We start from the raw sequence: 18,978 nt of genomic DNA, 5'->3' as shown, positions 1-18,978 counted from the left end.
AGAGAGAGAGAGAGAGAGAAAACTGTTTCTTTTCAGAGAGAGAATTTAAGAAGAAAAGTCCACTTACTACCGTTTAAAGCTAACTTTGATTCATCTCTTATCACCACCATGAAAAACTGCATATTTAACTGTTTCCGACTGCTTACGTTGAATTCTCCCAACATCTGTCGAACCTATTCTAGAGTTCACCTCAAGCACAGGTAACTTTATTCCATGTAGACTTCGCTGATTGATTCCACGTCGCACCGATTATCGGCAGATGAAGACGACATTGCTTACAACGGCAGTGCAGGCGTAAAATTCACGTTACTGTATGTCCAGATGACTGGCTGCCCGCCAACGAGAACTGCACGATCTTCGTTTTGCCACAAAATCTGCCCTTGAATCCAATCGTGTATGAGACTTTTCAAGATCCGTTCTCTTGATCGTGATCATTAATATGTTCTTTCAATCTGTGGAGCACCTACGAATATTGGTGGAAGCCCTCCGCGTTTACTTCCTTATGTCCCACACTTGGTGGTGTTTCCCCGTATTCGATTAACTCAATACCACCATACAGTTTCCTTGGCAAAAAAGTGCTGGCTGCGAAATGAGGATCGACGAAACGGGAAATCGTTCCCTGACGGGAACGTGCAGATGGTAGGGCTACCGCGCCTTTGATGGCTCTTAGAAGCGGCACAAGTCTGCACAAAAACTAAGTACATCCACGAATTGTATAGCACACACCTGGAAGATCTGCTACGCCTGATGACCATGATGATGTATGAGCTATAACAATCACGTCCATCATCCAAGCATCAGTTACATTCATCACCTTTCTTTGTGCTTGTGTGTAAGTAGTCAGTGATGAAAGAACTGCACTCCACATTTTCCAATTCATTAAGCCGAGTGCAAACGGTCCAAACACTGGCAAACGTTGATACAAACAAACGGTGTGGCTTCTCCGACGTTTTTATTGGGTCTATTTGTCTTCGTTTCTTCTTGTTGTAGTCGATTTTTTTGGTTTTTGTGCTTTAAAGAAATATTATTCGAGTCCGAGATGGTCCGTTGCTGTTCTCTAGTCCCTCAATGAATCCGGATGAACTCCTCCAACGATTTCGGAATAAGGCCTTCGTAGGTTCGGTGGTTGGACTTCACCTTGCTTGCTGCCAGGCACTTGAGCGTGATAAGTTCAGCAACTTTAATTCGACATTCCTGATTGCCCCCGAGCATTCTGTATGGCTGGTTGCCTTGCTTATTTGTTCGGTCAATATGTGCGCCCGCGTCTAACAGCATCCGGACAATCTCTTCACGATAGTTGACTCTAAGCGATGCCGTATGCAGCGGTGTAGATCCATCCTCGTTCACGGCCTCAACATTAGCGCCGACTTGCAATAGCATGCGTGTTGTAACTGGGTCTGGGAAGATATGCTGTTGCTGCTGACGATGGTCCTCGAAGTACGGTTGCTGCAGGCTGTCGACCTTTCCAACGGCCATGTGCAGCAGAGAATTGCCGTTTGTCATTCTCGGATTAAGTACGACGAGTTTTCGTGCCAAGCGTAGCAGGTTGCTTTTTTGTGAAGACATCTTTGCCAATACCTCAGCTAAATGTAGAAGATGAATAAGAACCTTGAGCACTCGATCCCAATTTTCTTGCTGCTTACGGAAAACGGGTCGCTGTTGTAACTGCTCTATAGCGGACGGAAAACATTGCAGCAATTTCTCAAGTAAGAAGTCTACGTCGCGAAACTTCACAGGCTCGTCGAATACGCCCGAGGCATGCTTATCATGAGCGTCGAATAGTATTTTTGTTAACGATTGGAGAGCAACACAGGTCTCATTATGTAGCACAGTATCCTTACTCAGCCGAATCTCTACGGCGTATTTCCAGAGATCAATGCACCGCTGATGCTGCATGCTGTCAGCATAAGCGGCTCCCCGATACATTAGCCGAAAAATAGAGTCCTTATGACTCGGACCCAGCACCCGCTCGTTGACCAGCAGACTCTGCAGACGCATTTCATCCATGTCGTTAGCTAAAGCGTTTACGTCATCGAACGTTCTGAAAGGCACTCGATTAAGAAATACTTCTTTAGGTGGGTCTGTGATGATCTTCTTGATGTTATGCGCCTCCCGATAGGCAACAGCACGACGCCAGTAACCGAGTGCCATCGTCTTGTCATGATTCTCATCGAGGTAAGTTGCTCCAAGCAGCTCTAGGGCGTCAGCCACCCGATGTGGTGGGTAATCAATCGTGTCAATAAGGTACTCAGCAATGTTGGCACTTCCCTTCAGACACGCAGTTTGCAAGACATCGTCACCATGTTTGCTACACGCTGTGTGATCAGCTCCATAACTCAGCAAAAGCTTAGTCGTTTCGACTCGATCCTCTTGAACAGCATAGTGCAGTGCGGTCTTAAACTGGGAATCTCGTGCGTTGATATCAGCTCCCTTATCAATCAAAAACTGACACAGCTCGATTGATTGCACAGAGTTGATAAGGCAGGTTCCGCCATTCTGATTTGGCCGATTCACGTCGGCGCCCTGGCCGACGAGGAACTGTACGACGTCAATGTTACTCATATAGCAAGCTGAACGAACAGCCGTGGAGCCTGTGTCCGACACTGTATTAACGTCCGCTCCGTGCTCGACTAATATACGACAAACCTCAATCTTGCCCACAACGGCAGCGCACCATAAAGGCGTCACATAGTGCATTGTGCGATCGAACGGTACTTCGTAGATGCCGCGCTGTTCCGAATTTGCTCCGCACATCTCCAATAGGTAGCGCACGATCTCAACAACACCCTTCTTAGCGGCCGTGAATAGAGGTGTACAGCCATCACGTACTCGATTCACAAGCTGGCTGCGTTCCTGCAGGGAAAATCGCTCAAGTTTGTGACGCAGCGCTGGGCTTAGCCGACTGCTCGGAGTAGCTTGTCGCACCTCCAGTATGACCTCTTTAAAGATGTGGTCCCGCTGTTGACTGCGATCATTTTTGCCTGTCAGCCACATAGTGGTCCCTTTTATGAACGGATATCCCTAGATTCCTCAATCGATGTGCGTGAAGACGTGTACTAGAAGTCAATTCTTGGTGCACGCGAGTCACGGTGGCCCGTCGAAACCAGCAACAACGGGCCCAACAAATCGCTTACTGAAAAATTAATATTTCAGTTTACTATCAGCCTATTGAAACACCACACTGACTAGAGCCAGCTACACTCGCACCACTGTACCACTGAGGGAGGTAGCTATTCTGGATTAGCTGACGAATCCTCTGAGCAGGTTAACCTGATCCAATCGTGATCGTATGAGTGGGTAGCCTCTCTCAACAGAGATTACAGTAGAACTGATAGTAAACGAATTTTCGTCAACTCACACCTCTGTCGCGACGCTTGTGTTCCCCACCTCCAGCTGATCACTAACTGCTGCAGTTCACTGATGGCTCCCTGAATAAACGCTGTTGACTAGATGCCCGTCAAGCAAAGGAGCTTACTTCCGGCAGGATATGACGTCGCGAATCCTTTGAATTCGCCCGCGAATCCTGAATACATAAATTTCACATAGATGCTAGATGTGATTATAAATTATTTGCCCTTATATCAATTGTACTGATTATTGACTCAATTACTAAATGAGTGCTTTTGAGTTTGAAATCGTATACACCTCCACAAATTTCCAGAGAAGTTGCGGGCGCCAAGTTTTGAACAAGACTATCGAAATCATATTTACTTCCCATTTTAGACCTTTTTCTTTCTGAAAAAACTACGCAATCTGTCGAACTCTGAAGATAATATCCGCTAAAGATAAATACTTACTAACATTTTGTAATTTTTAATCAAAATATTCTGGACGTGACTTGTGCCCGGTAAATGACAACTGAGTGTTAAACGGAGACACCGATGTTTTGGTGGTTTTCGGGTCCGGAGACAAATTTGGTGAAATTTTCAATTTCGGTGTAAGTTTTGTGCGTTTTGTGAGTATAAAAGAATCAACTGGAACCATGACGAAGTGACGACATACACCTTAAGGCAAGGGTAAGAGTGATTTGGTGTAGAGAGCTGTTTGGAGGTTTCCGACGCCTTTGTTGACATCGTGAATTTAGCAAAATTTTAATAAAAACTCAAGCGTTTTTGAGTAGATTTCATCATCAAAAGGATCTCGGTGCATCTACAAAGATTCCACAAAAAGCCGTTCTCAGTATGATTATTCCAAAGTGATGTTTCGAGGTTTCATATTTGATGGGACGTGCTTTCCTTATGGTAACGCTAGACGCTAAGAAGTACCTGGTCATTTATCGGTGTCGAGTTTATAATACTTCGTTTTATTAGAGTCCACGTATTCGGACTACATTTTTTGATCATTAACTTTAGTAGAAGTGAATTTCTTTTCATATGTAATCTGGTACACACCTGCGTAATCCACACTAAGAAACACACAGTCCGCCGATCTTGTCCACTGTAGGCAGCTATTCGGAACGCAGCAGCGTTAAATCACGCTCGATTTCGATAAACGCCCTTTGAAAGCTACTCTAACGAGAATTGCATGTTGGATAGATTCATTTAGATGTTTCTTCTAATAGGTGATATTGACGTAAAGATTTAATTAAAGTTCGATCACTGCCATGATTCCATATAGCTGTGTTCGGGATCTACCTAGCTAAGCTATATTCCTAATGGTAATTAAGATTTTCGGTGTTCGTTGCGGATGATCGTTGCGTAATTGTCTTTTTTTCGTACTAAAAATAATTGATATAATAATAACTGGTTTGTGAACGGGCGACTCGCAGTTTCACAGTACTTCGTATGCGCGTTAGCAAAAGGAACATTGAGACGGTATATAACCTATATGTAATACTTTCATGTGGTTCAACCTGTTAATCGATCGAACCAGAAACATAAATTGCAGGGCAGTTTTTGACCATTCATGATGTCGATTCTACGAGAAAGCTTCACAAAAGGTTTTCCAATGATGAAACGCGTGTAAGAAATATATGGATAATATATAAATATTCCCGTATTCATAGAACCGAGTACGTTGTTTCTTCGTTCAAACAACCTAAACAATTGAGAGAAAACTCTTGTCCACGCTTCGTCACAGAACGCTTTGTAAGTTTGAAGAACATTATGAAGTTAATGATTACTCACAGGTGAATAAAATCTCGTCTGACATAGCTAACGATATTTCATTGCAATGCCTGAGTTTTTAACTCTATTGTAATTTCGCTTTTAAGCCTGCATTCCTGAAAAAAAAACAGATAACACCGAATTTGGCTTATTTATGCTGAATGAACCAATAAATCTAAGAAGCGTGTTTAGCGTCTGCTATTGAAATAATCATGTGGGCAGTTTTGAACGTTATTGGTTAATACCAAACGCATTAGCATACAATCGGTTGCATGTCAGATGTTATTGGGGTACGACCCACTAAGGTTTATGGACCTACGTTTGATCTTGGTCTCCTTTAATTAAACATATACAACAAGAATGTATGTTTTATGCATTGTATTCAATGATATCATTGGGTCAGTGAGATCAATAGATTACCATTTAAAAGACCGTAGTATTTTTAATGCGAAAGGACAATGTGTTTCCGGTTACAATAAGTCTATCATTGACCAGAACTATATGGAAAGCGCAAGTACTCACAAATGCAGCGTTCTTTACGCCTTCAGTTGGGACATTCATTCAAACTGGGATTTGTTTCAGCTTTTTACGAGATTACCAGTCTTCTGTGTGTGTGACTAATGTGCTTCACCTATTTAAGAAATAGTTCTAGATATTAGTAATGCATGATTGGCATATATATATATATATATATACTACTTAATTTTACGTGCAGGGTTTTGAGTCTTTTGAACGACCACGTCAATGTATTTTGAAGCATTGAAAATCTAAATTGCTCTAGATGTGCTAAGAGTCACATTCGTTCACTTCCACTCTACTTTGTCGGTTCCTGGTTGATTGATATATCGTGCAATATACCGTGCTCCGATACAGAATCTAAACACCGTTATTTTAGCCAAATCAATAGGTTGCAATGATATTATATATAAAGGATAAAGCATTCGCCATCGTGAAGTCCGATTTTTTTTTATTTGAGAACAATATTATTAATTTAAATAGGGGTCATTTTAATCGACGACCTCTTGCTATTTTTCTGCTAAAATTAAAGCTGAATTTCTTGCAAAAATTGCGTTCTTCCATTGAAGTTAAATTAACAAACATTAGGGAAGTTCTGCAGGGATCGGAAAAGGTTCGGGTTATACGCCGGATGCATTAAAATTTTTCATCGAAGTTCTGTTAATTGTCAGACAGTTAAGGATGTATGTGCGCTGACATTGTCATGGTGGAAGAGGACGGCTTTTCTGTCCACTGGTTTTGGTTAATTTTTTTCAATAGCTTATTATAATGTTGTTGGTTGTTGAAAGTAAAAGTCGGAATTAGTTGTTTTGCCAGACAGCAGCAACTTATAATACGCGACTTCTTTCTACTTACACTAAACAGAACATCATCACCTTCTTTGGCGTCGGTCTGGAATTCGCTACAGATTGAAGAGCACATTTTTTTGGCGTAGTATTGTCGTATATGATTTACTTCTTATTACCTGTGACCAACCTCTTTAGAAACTATGGTTCGATGAAGTTTCGCAGATAGAAATCTAATTAAATACTTTCGTCTCAATTCGTATGGCACTCGAGTATCGATCTTTTTATAGCCGTCTCTCTCGAATTGTTTAAAACTGTGTAGTGGTGCATGTTTAGTTTTTTTTGGCGATGTTATGGTTGCTTACGTGTTGGTCTTGTTGAACTGTAGCAATGATTTCAGTAACTTTACTTTTAATTAGTTTAGCGTATCCTTTGTATCGAAATTTCCATAATGAAAGCGACAAAACCATTTTTGACCCGTTTCTTTCGATAACATGTCTTGACCATAAACACTACATATTTTTAGGCGGTATTTGTATATATATATATATTATGAGTTTATATAAGTAAGCGAATTTTTACGGAAATTTCACCGTCCTCAAGGTGCTCTATTCTGAGTCTGCGTAAAGATATTGCAATTTTAGCACATCTACGACCATCAAATCTCAGCTTTCAAATGACATTAACGCTCACCTAACGGGATATCTAGGTACGTGCCTGAGGTACCTGAGGTATCTGACATCTAGCTAGAAAAGCAGTCAAATTTTTTTCAAACCTTGTGCACGTGGACTGTTAAAAAATTTCAAAGGGCTACGAGCGGTTCAGTTTTACTTTGTCAAAATGGCTGAAAGCCTTCACTAGGTTTTTGTGTAGTTCTTTTCATTTATTCAGAGTTTAGTGGCATCGTTAGTCGTTGTGGGCCAGCAGTGAATAAAACATGCATTTTAATACTTGAAGCTATTCCTGTGATTATACCAAGAAGTCGTAGAATCCTATGGAAACAAAATGCCATATAACTTGCCAAAACAAGTTGTTTTTAAAACACCCCGTGTATTATAGGAATATTTAGTCTAAATTAAAGCACGTGCGTATCGAAGTAAAGAGGTAACGTTCCCTCAAGCATCACCATATAGTTGAAAACGAAAATTTAACCATGGAGGCCAGCTTCGTGGAACAGTAATTTTTTCGGTTTTTCGGGGCACGAAAGATTTGATAAAATGTGCGTTTCATTATATTTTCAATAAGAATGAAGCAGAATTTTGCTATATGCGACTAATACCTGTGCGCAAGCTCTATTTCGATACTTAAAAAGTCCGGATTATGCCAAAACGGCTATCTGCTTTTAAAGTTAGATATCGAAAGTTATTTTTTCGTAATATCGTTAAGAAGAAGGTTGCAGATTTTGTTAATGTAGTTTCATAGTCCCACGCCTTTTTCTGTGCACCAGCAATAGTCTCATTAAACGATTGGAAACGTTCCGAAGTGTTTTTTCAAAACACATTTAGATAATTCTCGTCTGCCCTCGTATTCTAGTTATTCAGTTTCCTGATTTACTAAACATAATAAAATGTTCATTCAATAGTAACAATAGTGACGGTCAGCGTGGCGTAATAACAACGCCATAGAACCAAATTCTACTGGTATAGTATCAAATCAATTTTGCCTTGTAATTACAGATATAAAATTATAATAACATTTTCATACTGACGGTAACCCAACTGTTTAACAACGGTCATAACTTACAGGTAATATTTATTATAAATAATAATAGCACGGTTATAACTTTGTTCCAGATGAGTGAATTAATGTAAGTACGGCGTCAGATGGATCTCCATCGTACCAGCAATTATATGATCGGAACAATGTGTGGGTGAGTAACATTCGTGTCGTCATCGTCAGCTTACTGCAACTATTCTTCCCTAGATAATAAAAGATTCTATGAATCTTATAGTCAACATACAGTGCGATTACATGTTATGAACGAAAACTAGATTTGTTTCGAACAATGATCAATGAGACAGGTTTCTCTTCGTAACGTGTTTTTGAGTTTCTTACATCATGGCTGCTGTTTTTATCAACTTGGTGTTCAAATATCCGATGTACTCACTAATTTTCATCGATTAATATTAGTGGTTTTCGTAAATACGCCATTAATTAAATTCTACGCCTCAGAAACTTTTCGTTTTTGTTATGAATATAAAGGCAATACAGAAGGTTTGCAAGCGCGCGATTACATCCCATTGCTATAAGCTTTTGCTAGTGCCGTTCCGTATGAGAGTAATTGTTTTGTTGTACACGTTATGTACAATGTACTGACAAGCACATGCCTCGGTCACAAACTTAAGTACATTTCTGAAAATTCAATTAGTTTTTTTATCTGTCTCTCTAATTTACAATTGCAGAGGCGAATCACCATACAAGAGTGAACAGCAGCAACAGCTGATTGAGCAGGGTCTCATTCCAAACCCGCTGTATCATTCACAGCACCCTGCGCCTCAGCATCCTTCTCTGGGTAGCGACAGGCACCACCTGCAACAGCCTACATCTCAACAACAGCTGCAGCATCAACAGCAAACGCAAGTCTGCGGCTTACCTATGGCGCGACCGCTGGCTGCGGTCAGCCCGGGCTGTGGGGTTGCGACGTATACGTCGCTAACTAACGGTACTGGCTGCAATATCGGCATTACTGGAAGTGGTAATGCTGCTAGTGTAAACCTTACAGTTGACAGTGCATTACATCCTGCTAATGGCCATTCGAATGGCGCAAATATTAGCCTGCAGAGTCTTGCTGTCGTCATGGACAGTTCACCAATGAACGCTGCTCTCCGCCTAATCGGTGATCCTGCAGTGGTAACGCAGCCAATGGTGCTAGCGAATACTGCGAGGGATACGCAACGTGCTTCTAGAGGGCAAGAGATAAAACCGCAAACAGATTCGACTCAGGCCTATACCTCATACAACAAAAAGGACAAACCTTTAGGGCTGACAGCTAGCAAGAATGACATTTCTCCAGTAACAGCACAAAGCATCAACGGTTCGGCAGGAACGTTAACGACGACAACGCCGGTCACTGAGACGATGGCAGTTAGTACATCCGAGCAGCAATCGCAACAACACACCGTAGGTATGCCGCCAACGGCGAGACAAACGAATGGTGGCCGGCTGTCGCAAGATGGAGCACCTACGGGCTGTGTCGGTGGACTAGGGGCTCGTGGAAACAATGGGAGCCTTTCAAATGGAATTTTATTGCCACCTCCAACTTCACCTGCACCCCGACCCTCGGTAAAGAGATGTGCTAGTGAAGACTGGGATGAAGCAAACAAGGAGGATCTCAAGCGGGCTTTAGGAAATGATGGTAGAACATCTGAATCGGCCGTTTCTACTGGTAATCAAACTACTGAGGCTATGTGTCCCATTCGAGAACCGTCGGAGTCGCTTTTAGGACCGACGCCTCCACAACCGAAGAAACGGGGCCGTCGAAAGAAAAGCGAAATACTCGCTGCCGAAATGGCCCGAAGGGCAGAGTTGGGCCTGATGATTGGAGGGAACCGCGAACTGAGGGACGCCCGAATGAATGATGTTTTCGGTGGAGTCATCGATGGGGATGTGCGTCGAGCAGGGCGGGAGAAGAAGCCCTATGATCCGTGGGCGAATCGCAAGGCTTCTGGCCGGCCCTTTGTTCAAGACGGTCCATGTTTTGCGCTACTCGACGTAACCTCAAAGAAGTTCCCAAAATGTAGCTCCTGCAGAATTAATGACGAAGTGAGCGAGTGTCGCTTTAGTGAATTTCGTAAGCTGCGGTTTGTTGGCGACCTTGTTCAAGTAGACGGATTTACAGATTCCGACGATGCACAGGATTCCGATCGTCGAATTTGGATGACAGCAGACCTTAGGCCCAATGTTCCTGATGCACCTTCGATAGGTCCGCCAGATTCAGCCGTTCCTCCAGAAACAGAAGAGGCACACCACCCGACGCCTGTACAAGGCGCAGCTGTAAACCGTCTTGATGAGAAGACAGCCATTATGGTACTTACCAATGTCGGGGATATCATGTGCGATCTCGTCCGCGAAGAGGCCAAAGTGAAAAACGTAAGCACAAACGGAAAATTTTGTAGCCGCGTTCAGTATTTCTATGCAGCCATTTCATGGTTCATGTAAAACCTAAGAGTTTTGATTTAAAATAATTCTTGCATTTATTGGATTTATGTGGCGCTTTGCCTATCGTATTTATTGATTTCTAGGACTATCTTGATTGGATGCCACCCGAAACCACAAACGCAGGCAGCACTGCCAAAGTGAAGTGGCGACGAGTTTACGGCGTGCGAGAGATGTGTGATGTCTGCTCGACAACAATTTTCAACCTTCACTGGACATGCGGCCAATGCGGTTTCGTTGCTTGCATTGATTGCTTCCGTGCGCGAGCCAAGCGCGATGAAGCTATTGACCGAGAACGTGTCGACGGTGTGGCACCGGAGAGCAGCAATGGTCCCGCCACGCAGGGACACTTGCAGCTGGGAACCAACGGACGTGAACATTGGACTACTCGAAGAAGTAGAGAACAACATCAAATTTACTCAGACAAGGTACACATAGTAATAATAATAATAATAAATAATAAATTAATATTATTATTATAAAATTTCCATTCACCTCTGTCATGACTAATTCCAGGATGCATTTCGGTGGCTGTACTGTGGTAACCCAAAAATTCAACGATCGCATTCGCCTCGGAAGTTGTTGATGACACAGATTGTGCCCGGAGATATCCTAGAGCGAGTTAATCGACAGCAACATGAAGTGCGGCGTCGGCGAGGTATTCCCATGCAGTGTGGGTGTGACGGCGATGGAAAACATCCATCAGAAGAACAAACTAATGGCGCTGTACCTCATGCTTCGGAACAAACAGAAGGCAACGACTCTGCCAGATCGCCGCTTACGAAGTCCGGTCTTCGGTTAGCAGCTAGGACTAGACTCAAGGTTCGTACCGTCTGACGGTAAAGATATCTGCAGACCTTAAATGATTTATAACTACCAGCATATTACACGGAGCTTCACCCGACAGTGAATTGACGATTCAATTATTATTTGTTTTTCATCACATGCTTTTTTTAGAAGCTGATGGCCCCTGCCGGCAATGGGTTGTCTTTTAAGCGATTGCTTTCATTGGAGATCGAACGGGCAACTGGTCGAAAATCGAGTGATAATTCATCCAGTGTACGTGCAATGGCTATTCAGACACCCCGTGGTACATTGGCAGTACCTATAACTTCAGCAGCCAGCGCCACATCTTCTACTAAGGGTACTAGCCGGCCTACGTCAGGAGGAGACCTTGCTGATCTTCGAGTACTAGCGGATATTGCCACACAACGGTCTTCTTTGGGGCCCGGTATTAAGGTAAGGTATAATATCATAGATAGAAATATAAGACACACTTGTAAGTATTGTTAATCGGGTATTTCCTTTAGTGTTTTTACATTTTTTAGAAGTTTCAATTTTTTTTAGCTATGGGTTGCACATGTTCTAACTTACCCTGTTCGTTTCGGTACCATGTCACCAGGTCGAGGCCTCGGAAGCATCTGATAACGTTTCAAAAGATCCAACAGCCTCTACAGAAAATGGTTTTTCACGTATCCATGGAATCGCAAGTGCAGTCCTTGAAGCTCGACTGAACCCAGACCAGCGCCGGCCTTTATATCGTTTGCCCGTTTCAGCAAATCGGCTTGAGTCGCTGGCCCCTCGTGTTGGCCAAAAGTCAGAAGGACGACGCATGTACACTGCACCCCACGAGTGGCTTTGTAACGGGAAACTGTTGCTATTGCTTGAAGCGACCCATCCACAAAACCTTGAGCTATTTCAAGAACAGTGGAATCGGGGACAACCTGTTGTCGTTGCTCACGTATCCGAAGTATTAGATATGAACCTCTGGCGACCGGATGCGTTCCTACGGGATTTTGGCGAACAGAAATCGACCTTGGTCGACTGTAAAACGGGCGCAGACCTTGGCAAGCCAATACCAATGAAACGCTTCTGGGAGGGTTTTGAGTGTTTCGCAAAACGCATGTGTGATAAGAACGGGGATCATATGTTACTAAAGCTTAAGGACTGGCCACCAGATGAAAATTTCAGCGAAGTGCTGCCCACACGATATCGGGACCTTATGGGAGCCCTTCCGTTACCGATGTATACGTTACGGGAAGGAAGCCTTAACCTGGCTAATCGATTGCCGGATTGCTTTGTACCACCTGACCTTGGACCCAAGATGTATAACGCTTACGGATCCGCTCTCTTTCCAACAAAAGGTACACATTTATACTTTCGTTTGTAGCAACTTAATTTTTTAAATAGAATTATTAACATTTCAGCAGCAAAATTTAGAGAAAGAATGGGGAAAACTTTTGTTGCAGACTTTTTTCTTTTTCGGGAATTAGAATATATAGTACATCATTTATGTACTCCTAGGTTAGAGTTAGAAGTAGCTCCTAGTGTTAAATAGAGCTGTATTTTGTTACCAGGTTGTGAGATAAAACACCTCCTTGTTCTTTCTACCTTTGTCTGTGCATTAAAGGGACGACGAATTTGCATTTGGACATGAGTGACGCAGCCAATGTGATGGTGTATGTCGGCATTCCCCGTGATGGGAACTGCCAGCGACACATCGAGGAAGCGTTACGAGCTGTGGAAGAAGCGGGATGCGACGCGACGCAGATGAAGCGCGTTCGGGAGAAGGGCGCGAAGGTGGGGGCGGTCTGGCATATTTTCCACGCCCAGGACGCTGACAAGATTCGAGAATTATTGAAACAAGTCACGGTAAGAAAACAACTGAGTATACACGACATAGCGCTAACACGATCTTGGCAGCACAAGCCACTAGTACTGCTTATATACTTCAGTATTGAAAAAAGAATTAACTTTCAGGACCCAGCCAAACGGGTATAATCTCTTGAACTGCATTTGAGAAAAATAATGAATATTTTTGGTCTATTGTTTTGTGACGATCATAACCGAATTACAGGTGGAGCGAGGTCAACGCCTTGAAGCGAATTCCGATCCAATCCATGATCAATTGTGGTACCTAGATTGTGAGTTACGACGTCGCTTGTTGCTGGAGAAGGGCGTACGGGGATACGCGATAGCACAGTGTGTAGGAGATGCCGTATTCATTCCAGCAGGAGCGCCCCACCAAGTGCGCAACCTCCACTCGTGTATAAAAGTCGCCGAAGATTTCGTTTCGCCGGAGAACCTAGCTCATTGCCTTCGACTGACCAACGAATTCCGGTTCCTTTCGGATACTCATACAAATCACGAGGACAAGCTGCAGGTTACTATGCTATTTTATTATTTAGTTAGACACAGTGCTTAATAATGATATTATAATACACAAAAGAATGCGCACGAGTGCGGCTCTATTCCTTTCTGTCAATTTCCGCACTGTTGTTCGTACATAAAAGGCTCTACAGATTTATGGATTTATGATGATAATCTAGAGACAGCAGTGTTGAATTAGAAGTAGTGAATCACAAATACATGAATAACGTTTATGACATTTCTGTACTTATTTTTAATTTTTCTTGCAGATTAAGAATGTTGTGTATCATGCAGTGAAGGACGCTGTATCAGTTCTCGACGAGGGCGACAGGCCGCGTGCCGAGGGCTGCTGAATGCTGAACCATAGAAACGGGGCCATGCGCCTACAAACAAACCTACAGACATCGTTAATATATGTTTAATAATACCTAGTATTCACATAACACACACGCAAAATGTGAGAACATTAAAAGCGACAGAAAAAAGGTTAGAAAGATAATCAATCAGGAACTAATTTTTGCTTTATTTTTTGGAACAAGATGTTGCAACAGCATTTCTTACCGGCGCACAATATAATACACAAATCATTACCGACTCGCTTGAGCGCTCACAAACACGGATACATTCAGACAAGTAAAAAAAAAACCACGTTGAAAGATGACGACTGAAGAAAACTCTCAACAAAAAATCACACAAAGGGTCATAAGGGTATGTTTTCAGGAGACTTTTGCTGGTGAAATAGAGAAGTTTGGTAGACTGAAAAAATAATTATAATTTGTATGTAGCGCATCGCAAATGTGCTCTTGTGAATTTTTACAAAGCGGATCCTCAGGAACCTGACAGGATGAATAACTGATTAACGAAAAAAAGTGAACCAACTTATTATATGTTAGTAATTATTAAAACGAGAAGCCAGTTATTATTTTGTTTCGCCTTTAATTATTATTTTCTCCTTGTATTATAAAAAAAAAAAGAAACGGTGGCGAAACGAAAGTGTATTGCCACCTTTGTACATAAAACTATATATGATGTAAAACACCCTAATATTAGAAAGGATACCTGTGAAGGAAAGTGCAACGGAAGCAATTATTTAGTGGAACGGGCTTGGATGGGTTAGTGGGGAAAACATGTGTACGTTGTGGACTTTCTGCTATATTCCATGATGATCACAGCAACCAAGAGTAAAACAATTTATGTAGGTAAGTCATAAAAAAAAAATGTCATAAAATAGTCAGATTAAGAAAGACATGATGTTGTATAGGAAAAAAACCGGTTAGGCTAGTTCCGCTTAAATGCAATAATTTCTATTGCCTAGTAATTTATCGTTTTACGCTGCCACAGTTTTTCTGTGCTTAAAAACTGGCTTTCCGCCGAAGTACTCATTCCAGTTCTGTTATCCTTAAACGTTTGTGGCTGTCCGAAATATTGCTGTTGTAACCTGCTTTTGCTGTTCTATTCAAGGTCTACTAAATTTAATTGATTGAAGAATAAGCAGAGCGCTTACTCTGGTTGTTAGATGCTCGCTCTCTGCTTCAATTTATCTTTATCATGTTTCTCAACTTGTGTACGCCTTTCATCAACTTTTGAAGGATGATGAGCTTAACTTACCGACTGCTGCCAGAAGCAACTGTATTTTAATTAGTTAACGTACCCGGCTAAGCACCTTTGTTGGCCGAGAAATGTACCACGCGTATTGGGTTAGTATACAAGCAAAAGACGGCTGAATCAAATAAACAAACAAACAACAGATCTACATAAATCAATACACACGCACACAAATTCTTTCTTTTTTACGTGTTGCATTTGACATGTACGTAATAAACAATTGTGGCTATTATCATTGTCGACCCATGGTGGCATAAACCGGCTGAAAGTCGTTCCCTCTGCGCGCGCTGCCTGTAGCCCTGGTGAGAACGGCCCTTGGGATTGCATACGCTCACCACATGCGACCACCAGACTGGTGCTAGCTTGCTACAGATGTGAAAGTTATGAGACGCCCATCACCACTGGATTGGTGACTAACCTAGTAATGGCTGCGAGATCGGTGGAGCAGTTAGCGTCACGCACTCATCATCATTATCATCATCAGTGGTTCGTGTGGTGTCTGTATAAATTCTCAGATGGCCACCACAGATTTTTCGAAGGTGTAGACCTACAGTGCCAAGCACAAGCAGCGAAATCGAAATAAAGCATCAGCCTGACGACTTCCAGAAGGATCAATTTCCAACGGTACTGACAATAACACGATGACAAATTTACCTTTTTGTTGAGATTATCGAAAAAGAGTTGAAGCAAGAAGAAAGCAAGCCACATTACCAAACTGGTTATTATCGATATATATCACGTAAACCTAGAACTGATAATTAAAGTGCAGATACTAGAAGTCAATTACTGATGCTTTTATGTACTGGAACATTCAAGTTATATTATCACTGCATTATTATTATTACTATTATTGTATTTCCTTCTTATCTCTCATAATCATGATTCCGATATTGTCGATTAGATAGTTCCTGTCAAATAGTGAGTTGCTCCAAGCTATCAGTCGTTTCGTTTGTGTGACAATTCGTCAAAACATTACTGTTTACCTTTGCTTATTCCCAGCAGTTGTTACAACCGCTAATTTCGTCTGTAGCACTCCCTTGAAGCGTTTGAATTATTGACCGGCCCGCCGTATGGCACCAATCTTATCCAAACTACCAAATAAATGAATCAACTCCGCCTTGGTACGATTAAATTACACCTTTGTTGTCTCTAACGTTAAGTGGGTGGCGGCAATGCGGAAGTTCATGGATGTAACAGAACTTACGGAAAAACCAGCGATGTTGACCAGGTCAGTGAGCATCGAAAAGTGTGTTTTGGAACTTTCCTTTGGGAGTACATCCATCCAGCATTACTTTTTCTCAGGGAAACGCATGACGATAAAAAAAAATTGGCGTTGATACTTCAAACAGACATGCTCGCCCAGAAACATATAGGCATACTAGCGCAGTGCGAGAATGAAAAGGCGACGGGGTCGGAGAAATATTACTGGTTAAATGTTGCAATAAGTGTCCGTAAAAAAAAAGTTTTATGAAGAAACTGTGAATGGGACGTGCAAATGCAAAAGAACAATATGCTGGTTTATTACCGTGGACTAGCACGAGTAAGTCTACTGTATTGCATCAATAAAAGAATCGAAAACTTATTACTTGTCAAGTTGCGTAATTACCTTCGTATCTTGAGTCCACTCGCCCTGAGTGTACGCTAATTGGCGGTTGAATACGTAAGGTGATGATCTAAGCAAGTGTCGGCAAGATGGAAGAGTTCTATGAATGTACCGAACTTTTCATGCGATAAGCGATATTGAGAGGCAATAGAGTCTTATAAGGACGGGAATAGTTTTGGAAAAGCAGAATTATTACAACATTGACAATATCAGCTTACATCAGAGAAAAGGTAACGCATGGGCTATCATGTGAAAAAAAACATACGTAGAAGAGGATACTGATTAACAACAATACTAGTAATAATCGTGATAGTAATGAAAAGTAGGCACAAATATAGGAATATGATGTTGCTTAATATTATGAATATGATGAATATATATATATACAATCAGGGAAAAAACCAAGAATATCCACAGTTGATCGCTATCACGTAAAGCCATCGCCCTTAGTCGAAAACTATTTAGTTATTTTTACTTTGGATTAATATTTTGTATAAACCTTTCATGTCTCGATTCTGTACATAGTGGAGACCTATCTTCATTTAAACAGTATATTTGCACAGCTGGTGTTCAATAGTCTTCACAGGTATGCTATTAAAAATAAAGGAAAATAAAGCTGAAACATTTCTAAAGTATGTCATTGGCTGCTTTCGTTTTAATGTTCCGTAGATCAAAGCAATAGTGTCCTAATCATCTTGAGCCTATTGCATGATCCTGACGGATATTATCATAGAATTAAAGGTATATGATCTATAAAATTGCACTAATTTACTGCACATACAATATCCTTGTCGCATTTATAAGCCATGAAATGTCGGGAATATTAATGGGGTTCTGACAATGGTACTGCTTGCAAGGCAATGATCTGCTAATTTTCGTCTATCCAAACCGCTTAACATTTAGAGATTCAAAAGGACTCTTTCCTTCTTATTAATCAGTCTTCCGTAGGATAAGCATACGTATACCGTAAAGCTTCAGTAAGGTGCCTAGTGATAATCTGTTGCATCAAAGTGTAATAATCTGCCACATTCTTAAGCCTAAACTGCTGTGTTCGTATACTAATCATAACAAAAGTTTAAACTGTGTGGTGTGAGTAATCCGTAATAGCGCTAGATATTATTTCGCGCATAAATATAATGCGGCAAGAATTTCTATTAGGTTCATGTTACCTAGAGATCTATAATATGTTGTAGTGGAAACACTTGCTTTTTGACGCTGTATTAATGTAACTGGGGTTCCGAACAACAGAAGGGTTATTCATATAAGAGGATCGCCTATTCGAGTCTTCTAAATGTCTAAAAGCTTAATAATTTCATGGGTTTTCAATTGATTGTTGCTGGAAAGTTTATTTCTAATAAGCTTTCTTACACGCTTTTCTAAGGCTGGTTGAATGAGAATTTAGCCTTGATTTGTATCCAATCAATCGTGAAACACTTCAAAAGATCAACTCTGATCCAAAACATCTAGAAGGACCCTAACAACATAAGTAGAAAGTTAAAAAATCATTCTGACAAATGATTTTTAGGGCATGTAGTACATACCACGTGGAAGAGGTGTATTCAAATGGAAATTAATAATAAATAGCAGTTCAGGAAGGTAACGCAAGTTTATATGTTTAAACCAAATTACACGGTGTATATACTCTTCTAAATCAATTAATGATGACCATTAATACCTGTATACGTTTTTACGAAATAGGTCAAAGAGCATCTATTAAAAGAATGCGAACGTGTGATCTACTTTACTACTTCATTGTATTCGATTAATTTATTATACACCAGATCATTTTTTCGATTGTTCATAGAGACTTCCTTATGTAACTAAAACAATTGATTCAATAAGCTTACTGCATATATTTCTAAACATTCTGATCCGTTCAGCCCCGTTGCTGACGGCATCAAGCGTGGAACACTCATTATTTTAGATTGTGACTCGTAGTCCTACCTTTTCCATATTAACAGACAAAATTTCCGCATTAAGGAGTACTGAAAAGTAACAGGACTAAATCGTATAATCATTTTAGTAAGCTGAAAAAGTATTATTAAAGGCTTCATTACTC

General features: G+C 41.3%; 2 protein-coding genes across 14 annotated transcripts in view; one reads left to right on the top strand and one right to left on the bottom strand.

Annotated features, from left to right (window-relative positions):
* The window catches only part of m-cup (ankyrin repeat protein mann-cup), a 35,999-nt gene extending 32,532 nt beyond the window's left edge, over positions 1-3,467 (bottom strand). For 10 of the 11 annotated variants that reach the window (XM_086990920.1, XM_086990922.1, XM_086990923.1 and 7 more), the window contains exon 1: positions 147-3,445. In XM_086990920.1, coding sequence (XP_086847046.1) covers positions 1,066-2,994 — 1,929 coding nt within the window. In that variant the 5' untranslated portion in view covers positions 2,995-3,445 and the 3' untranslated portion in view covers positions 147-1,065. Of the gene's footprint in view, positions 1-146 lie in introns of all 11 variants that reach the window. The other variant, XM_086990927.1, reaches the window with a different exon arrangement.
* A 384-nt stretch (positions 3,468-3,851) lies between these two features.
* On the top strand, positions 3,852-17,554 carry Kdm3 (Lysine demethylase 3). Of its 3 annotated transcripts, XR_015329085.1 has the most exons (11): positions 3,852-4,016; positions 8,200-8,276; positions 8,809-10,495; positions 10,648-10,989; positions 11,078-11,383; positions 11,519-11,800; positions 11,964-12,705; positions 12,972-13,213; positions 13,419-13,724; positions 13,981-15,940; positions 16,477-17,554. XR_015329085.1 is itself a non-coding variant. In XM_022808233.2 (10 exons), the coding sequence occupies exons 2-10, from the start codon at positions 8,230-8,232 to the stop codon at positions 14,062-14,064; spliced, it is 4,038 nt and encodes a 1,345-aa protein (XP_022663968.1). In that variant the 5' UTR covers positions 3,852-4,016; positions 8,200-8,229; the 3' UTR covers positions 14,065-17,554. The 3 variants fall into 3 exon arrangements, 2 of the variants coding, with proteins under 2 accessions (XP_022663968.1, XP_086847045.1); XM_022808233.2 differs by having other exon boundaries at positions 13,981-17,554; XM_086990919.1 differs by having other exon boundaries at positions 3,853-4,010; positions 13,981-17,554.
* The last annotated feature ends 1,424 nt before the right edge of the window (positions 17,555-18,978 follow it).

Source organism: Varroa destructor, unplaced genomic scaffold (genome assembly GCF_002443255.2).
Source record: "Varroa destructor unplaced genomic scaffold, Vdes_3.0 BEIS01000005.1, whole genome shotgun sequence".
Classification (NCBI taxonomy): Eukaryota; Metazoa; Arthropoda; class Arachnida; order Mesostigmata; family Varroidae; genus Varroa; species Varroa destructor.
The sequence above is the reverse complement of the archived record's forward strand: the minus strand, read 5'-3'. Positions and strand labels throughout refer to the sequence as shown.

Excerpts from the sequence above, each read along its gene's own strand:
- Kdm3 (XM_022808233.2), top strand. The coding sequence starts at position 8,230 with ATGGATCTCCATCGTACCAGCAATTATATGATCGGAACAATGTGTGG. Across the intron at positions 11,384-11,518 it reads CAGCTAGGACTAGACTCAAG|AAGCTGATGGCCCCTGCCGG; the intron begins GTTCGTACCGTC and ends TGCTTTTTTTAG. Across the intron at positions 12,706-12,971 it reads CGCTCTCTTTCCAACAAAAG|GGACGACGAATTTGCATTTG; the intron begins GTACACATTTAT and ends TGTGCATTAAAG.